This window comes from Miniopterus schreibersii (assembly GCF_964146895.1).
Source record: "Miniopterus schreibersii genome assembly, chromosome: 14".
Taxonomy (NCBI): Eukaryota; Metazoa; Chordata; class Mammalia; order Chiroptera; family Miniopteridae; genus Miniopterus; species Miniopterus schreibersii.
In genome coordinates, this window is record NC_138114.1 from 39,815,950 (window position 1) to 39,823,122 (window position 7,173).

The following is a 7,173-nucleotide window of genomic DNA, read 5'->3' on the forward strand; positions in this document are numbered from 1 at the left end:
AGGTTAGAATGTGTGGCTCCTCCCAAGTAATTTCTTACCAACTTACACACTGACCCTTTATGCCTTGTTTCAGCTTATATTGTTCATTTGTATAGGACCCATTTTAACCTGTCATTATATTTCAGTTATTTCATGGGCTGTAGCTAAAAGAAGTGAAGGTATGAAAACCTGTAAACTCTAGGCTGATTCACAGTAGAAAGCAAATTACCTCATTCCTTCTCCAGTACAAGCATCTACAGGAAAGGGTGGGGAGGGGAAAGAGGCAGGACCGTCTGTTCTTTAACAACTTCACCCTCTTCATCTGAATCTAGCCTCCCTCATGTAGACACTCAAAGGATACCGCCACCTGGCTTCCCTCCTTGCAGTACTTACATCATCTAGATTAGACAATCCTTTCTCTGTGGCCCAACAATTTTGCATGACCCGGTCAAAATGATTCAACATTTTCAAAGTATGAATATGCAAATTATTTTGTAACTTTATGATGCAAATAGGTGTTATTGAATGTGTTTTGGGGCCTTAATGGATAGTGTCAGATGAGGATCTGGGAACGTATTTAAACTTCCAAATTGTGTCTCAGGCAAATAATTCTCTTCTAAACGTATTTTCACAACATGTTGCATTTTCCTGGAACAAAATCTCTACTTCTGTATAGTCAATATCTTTGGTGTCTACTGTATGTATGTACGATAATGTTCTCGTCACCAACAGCAAGCCCACCAGAGGGCGTTCGTTCCCTGTCTATCCAGTCTTCTCCATCAGCGACACAGGAAATCCAGGTTAAAACTTGACTTTCACACTGAGGAAGTCGTTCACATTTAATCCACAAATATTTACCAAGAATTTTCGGGGCTGTCAGGCGTGGGGCTAGGTTCACAAGATACAGTAGTGAATTAGACACATTCCTAATACCAGACCCTTGGAGCAGAGCAAAGCCTGAAAGTAAACAACCGGCTACAATGAAGTGGGTAAGAGAGGAGTTTCTAGGTCTGTAAAATTTGTTACTTAAATGCTGGCGCCAAGTCTTAGAGGAGGGTAACAATTCATTAAAGGCTGGACTGCTTCCGCTCTCTATCGGAGGCAAGGATCTCCGCCCTTCAGGTATTTTGTAAATCAGAGCCAGAAGCGTCTTCTTGGGTGAGTAGCTCCATTAGTCACCTCTGCAATTTCAAGTCTCTCCCACCCCCACCCCCCTTTTTTTCTCCCCAGGGCTTCCTGCAGTTCTCTTACAGTTCACTTCTGCCTCATGTCGACACTTCAGTTGCTGTAAGGCCAAAAATAATCACCGGCGAATACCAGCCAAAGCTGGCTCCGCCCATTCTCTTTCCGGTTTAAAACCCGCGGACTTTTCCTCTTCTGAATTCCTAGACTTCCTGTTCTAATTCTCGCGACAGTTTCAAACAATGCGTGCAGTTCGCTTCCGGTCCCTCTTTTGAGTTTGAGAGACCAGGGTGGCACAGCGCCCTATCTTCGCACACCACGTCTGACCTTCCGACCAGGAGTGGCGTGTACCCTGCTAGGGAGCCCCGAAGTGGAAGGGCTTAGGCGAGTTCAGGCCCCGAGGGAGAGTCCCGGACCACACTCGGGCGCCGGGCTCTCGGGGCCACAGTACGCATGCGGAGTTGGTCTCCCAGGGCGGCCGCGAGGCCCGACCGGCTCTGAACTTCGGGGTTGGTCGGGAGGCCCGCGCTCAAGTCGCCCCGCCCCTTGCCAGGTCCTTCTGGGCGGCGCCTGACTAAATACATTCCCCTCCCAGGCTGCAGAGCTGTTTCGGCCTCTGGGAAACTGAGCTTCAGCGCGGTTTCCGTAAACCGCTCGGGGCCGGCGGGGCGGGCCTCCAGAAATGCTCTCCTCCCTGTCCCCAGCCCAAAGTGCCACGGAGGCGCTGGTGGCGGCTGCGAGACCGTTTGCCTCCGGCCCTGCTAGCCTCGCAACCAGAACCTGTAATCCGGACCTGGGAGGCACCCCGCCCACCTCTCCCAGCGGCCGTTCGTCGGCTGGGACCTTTAATCACCGTGCTCTTCTGCGGTTAAAGCACCTGCGGGAGCGAGGGAGGGAGGAGGAGGCCAGATGTGGGGAGGCTGATGTAAGCGCCCAGTCTTGGTCGGCGTTTTGGTGAGGAAGCCGGATGGACAAGCCTGCGGTCACCCCCGGGCAGCCGGTTTTGGGCTGCGGGGAGATGCTGCTGCTCGGCCCTGCCCTATACAGGAGCGCCGACTTGGCACCAGAGCCTCTACCCCACGGACTGTAAAGTCAGATGGTCAAGGCCTAGCCGCTCAGCCAACTTTTCGAGCTGGAAGCCACCAGCAGCTCTCGCCCCCTACTCCTACCCCCCACCCCACTCACCCCTTCTCTGGTCCTCTCCCAGTTTCGGTGTCCGGTTACGACTCCTCTATTCTTACTGTGACTTTGGCCCAGGCTGAGGGAAGTGGCCCAGGAGGGTCCCGTGCAGCCGCATAAAATTCGCATCTTCAGAACCAGTGGGTAGGGTAGGGGTGGGGAGGTGGGGTGAGACGCCGAGGGGCGGGGAGAGGGGCGGAGGAGCTGCTCTGAGTCCAAGTCCGTGGGCTCTCTCAGAGATCCTCAAGCCAGAGCAGAGGTGGCTGGCGGGCCCAGCCAGTTATTCGCCTCCGCTTTCTTTCCACTGTCTGCTTTTTTGGACTGGAGTCACGGCTGCTCTGAAGGGCTTAGTCCCGGACACTAGGTGAGCGCTCTGGACCCCAGGGCACCCCTCTCCCTTCCCACCCTTATTAACCACTCCTTACTTCTTGTGGGGCCATCCATTCCTATCCACTTCTAGGGCAGGAAACTGTTCAGAACTGGGTGGTGTGTAGTGGTGGTGCTGGTATGAGGGTGTGGGGGGGTGTGTGTGCGCGCGCGCGCCTGAGCTTTTATCACTCCTTACTCTCACCTCTCCTTAATCCCCCAAGAACAGCCCAATGAATTACTACCCAGCATAACTGGATGACCCCTATGCCTCGAATTGAGGGTCTACTTAACTCCAAGTTAGCAGGGGAGGAGACAGTGCTAGAGTAAAATTTTGGTACAAGGAGCAGTGAGGTTGCTTCTGACCTCCTGACCTGACTTCCCTCCCTGGCAGGGTGCAGGAACCCGCTGATGCCTCGAGTGCTCGCAGGGCTTCCAGCTAACTATGCCACAGCCGCCCGCAGCTACCTTGGCGCTGCCGCTGCTACTGCTCCTGCTGGTGGTGCGGGCGCCGCCCCCGACTGGCGCTCGGCCGTCTGCAGGTCCGGATTACCTGAGGCGCGGCTGGCTGCGGCTGCTGGCGGAGGGCGAGGGCTGCGCTCCCTGCCGGCCAGAGGAGTGCGCCGCGCCCCGGGGTTGCCTGGCCGGCCAGGTGCGCGACGCTTGCGGCTGCTGCTGGGAATGTGCCAACCTCGAGGGCCAGCTCTGCGACCTGGACCCCAGCGCCCACTTCTACGGGCGCTGTGGCGAGCAGCTTGAGTGCCGGTTGGACACAGGCGGTGACCTGAGCCGCGGAGAGGTGCCAGAGCCGCTGTGTGTCTGCGGCTCGCAGCGCCCTCTCTGCGGTTCCGACGGCCGCACCTACGCGCAGATCTGCCGTCTGCAGGAAGCAGCCCGCGCTCGGCCAGACACTAACCTCACTGTGGCGCACCCAGGGCCCTGCGAATCGGGTATGGGTCTTCTACCCACAGCACTTGGGGTTCCTCAAAGCATTGTTCCCTGGCCCTGGACGTTTTTGTTCTTGGCCAGCGAAGCGAAAGGATGAGGCCTGGAGTCCAGTATAAGAGCCCATTCTCGCTGCTGGTCCGCAGAGGCCGCCGCCTGAAGTTTCGAATCTGGAGCTTTTCGTGAAAGCTCCACACCCGCTGGCAGGGGCCAACTCTCTGAGGGAGTAGACACATAGACAATTGTTGACCTCAAAATTGAGAAAGTTAAGAGACTCCCACTCTTTGTCCCAGACCGCTGGAGCCTGGCTGGGAGACATCGGGTTCCTGTGAGATGCAATCAGGTTTCATTTGGGCAGCTTCGTATAGAGCACTGTTAACCCAGTCTCCCCACCTCCCCACCCCAAGCTCCTTCTGCGCAGAGGGATTAGCGGGGGAGGGGGCTCTTCTAACCCCTCCTCCCATCCCAGGGGGCTCAGGGCTATTCAAGCCTCAAGTTTTATTTGGCAGCTTTAGTAACTTTCACTTCCTGAGCCCCTTTGATGGGTCTGGCTGGGCTGAGGCTGCCAGGAAAACAAACACCCTGTGGGGATCCCAACACTTTCTCCCACAACTCCAGGCTTTCTTCTTGCTGCCCAGGTCGGTGTCAGGTTCTCTGCCTTCGCTATTTGGGATGGGGCCCCGCCCCTTCTTGGTTGAGGTGGGGGAAAGCAGCTTTTTGGGCTTTTGGCAACTGGACCTGGATAGAAAAAGGGGAGGGTGGAGGAGGGAGGTGTTGGTTACAAATACAGGGATAGGGGCCTACAGGGTGGAATGAGGACAGGGGAGCAATCAGGGACAGTGTGGCTGCCAAGCTGAGGTGTGTGTGTGCATGTGCTTGTTTGTGCATTTCGTCTGCACATCTCCATCTCTGTGTTTGCATTCTTTGTGTACTTGCATCCACATTGGTATACGTGTCATGTTGTGTTCATGGAGGTGTATTTACCTTAGCATATATTGTGTTCCCCCACAAACATGTTCGCAATGGTTTGTTTATGGGATCCTTGCTGGGCTGGATGTGCCATCCTGTTCTCAGGTCTCCCACCTCCACCCCCAGAGCCCCAGATCGTGCTGCACCCATATGACATTTGGAATGTGACAGGGAAGGATGTGATCTTTGGCTGTGAGGTGTTTGCCTATCCCATGGCCTCCATCGAGTGGAGGAAGGATGGCTTGGACATTCAGCTGCCAGGAGATGACCCCCACATTTCTGTGCAGGTAGGGGAAGGGAGAAGAGCTTCCCCAGGGGCAACCCAGGGCCCACCTAGAAGGACCCTCCTGACTCCTCTTCCGGTTACAGTTTAGGGGTGGACCCCAGAGGTTTGAGGTGACAAGCTGGCTGCAGATTCAAGCTGTGCGCCCCAGCGATGAGGGCACCTACCGCTGCCTGGCCCGCAATGCCCTGGGCCAGGTGGAGGCCCCAGCTAGCCTAACTGTACTCACACCCGGTAAGAGGGAGGAGCCCTGGGCTCTGGGGGCTGGAGGAGATGGTGTTTGATTTGGGCTCTTGAGTGTGTATCCATGTGTGTATGTGCATGTGAGTGTACAGGCAAGTGTGGCTTTCTCACAGACTGGGATACGTGGGCAATGACAGCCCCTCTTTCCTGTTCTCTTTCCTTTGTCCACATGTGTTTTCAGACCAGCTGAACTCCACAGGCATCCCCCAGCCACCATCCCTGCATCTGGTTCCTGAGGAAGAGGCTGAGAGTGAAGAGGGCGAGGATTACTACTAGGTCCGAAGCCCTGGCCCATGGGGGTGGGTGAGTGGGGATAGTGTTCATCCTTACTCTTGAAAATATCTGGAAACGGGGAGCAGGGCCTCTTCATAGATTGCTTTAATGCCTTCACTGGGCGGAGACATGATGGTGGAGGGGAGACAAAAATTGGAGGAGGGTAAGAAGAGAGGCAGAGACTAGGGGATAGAGGTGGTGGGATGCAAAGGGGCCCATGCAGGAGATGCATGGACCAACTAGGAAGAAGGCAGCAGCTGCCTGCTGGTCCCGAGGCTGGGTGGAGGGTGGGGTGGGGTAGGGTAGAGTGGAGCAGACACAAAAAGGTGTAGACAGCAGGTTCCTCCCTTGCTTTCCAGCAGCCCTTCTCTAGCCCTGCTCAGCCAGTCTTCCTAAGTGCCCTTCTGCACAGCTCCTGCTTTTATTTTCCTAGTCCCCAATCTTTGCCTTTTCTCAGTTTGTTCTTTTTCAAAATTAACCTTCTAGAAATTTCCCTCTCCTAAGTCCCAGTTGCACTTACTAACTGCAGTCCTTTTTGCTGTTCGCCATCTGCTGTCCAGGAGAGCACAATGGAACATGGTTTATAGTTCAGTGCAGTAAGATGGGCATTTGGTTATGTCTAATTTCTCCTGTCATTCTGGAAATTCCTTATCTTATACCACGTTGTATTGGACAGTGCCTAGCGCAGGACTAGGCACAGTAAGCACACAATAAAGATTTATGAACAAACTGAAACACACAGATGGTTCATGCTGATGTGCACATGAAGACTGAATTTCATGGTCATAAGACTCTGGCTTCCAGAAGCTGTAGGTCCTGCTCTCTAAGCACATGTCTGCCAGATGTATAGAGAGGATGCTTGAGCTGAGGCCTCTAGGGAGGAAGGTTGGAGCTATCTGGGTGGAGGGAGGGTGTCCCCCCAGTCTGCACTCCATTGGGGCTGGTTTAGAGAAAGATTGCCTGCCCCTCTGTTTATCTCACTCTGGTCTCCTCCCCAGGCAGAATGGGGAATCAGGTCTTTGTGGGTAGAACCCAGTATGAAAGCAAAAACTGGGTGGAGGAGAAGTTTGGTTAAGTGCATGTGCCACACCCTAGGATGCCCCTAGGAATGGACCCTTTCCTTGCTGAACACGAAGTCTTGGTAAGCTGATTTCCTCATCTGCCCCAACTGTGACTGGTTCTATCTGGCTGAGGGTCCCTCAGGGAGCCAGGCTCTTTCACTCCCCAAATCTCTTTCCACGCTGGCCTTACCTAGCCGAGGGACACAGGGGAGGCGCAGTGTTTATTGACTGAAGGAGATGAAAGCTTAAGTTCTGGAGCCCCGTAGGGATGGCGACGGCCTCCTGAGCGCCTGGGCTACGCCCGGAGCCTGGCGCCACCACGGGAATGATCACAGTTCGGTGTCTGAGCTTGCCCTCTGCGGCCCAAGGCAGGAGCCCGGCCTCTTAAGAGGGGCGTGGTCTGGAACCCCAACCCCAGGGCTTGGCCGCCCCTCTCTCGGAACAGCTTGGCTCCTCCAGAAGCTAAACCACGGGACAGCTCTCATTGCCTGGCTGGGAGCCCCGCGGCTCCAGAAGCTGCGCTCAAAATACTTGGGATGAATTCCAAGGCGACCGCAGAAGCAGGAGCAGGGATGTGAGCTGTGTGTAGGGGGAAAGGGGGTCATGCTGTTCCGGGTCCACACTAGTAGGAGGTTTGCTCCGCGCAGAAAGGGGGGGCTGGGACTGAGCTCCGCAGCAGCCTGGAAATTTGCC

General features: G+C 55.1%; 1 protein-coding gene across 1 annotated transcript; it reads left to right on the forward strand.

Moving 5' to 3' along the window:
* Positions 1–3,117: 3,117 nt before the first annotated feature.
* Positions 3,118–6,151, forward strand: KAZALD1 (Kazal type serine peptidase inhibitor domain 1; the record flags this gene model as incomplete). Its single annotated transcript, XM_081158125.1, is given in 5 exon segments — positions 3,118–3,159; positions 3,161–3,656; positions 4,747–4,907; positions 4,990–5,137; positions 5,328–6,151. Coding segments are annotated over 5 exon segments (942 nt in total). The 3' UTR covers positions 5,423–6,151.
* Positions 6,152–7,173: the final 1,022 nt, after the last annotated feature.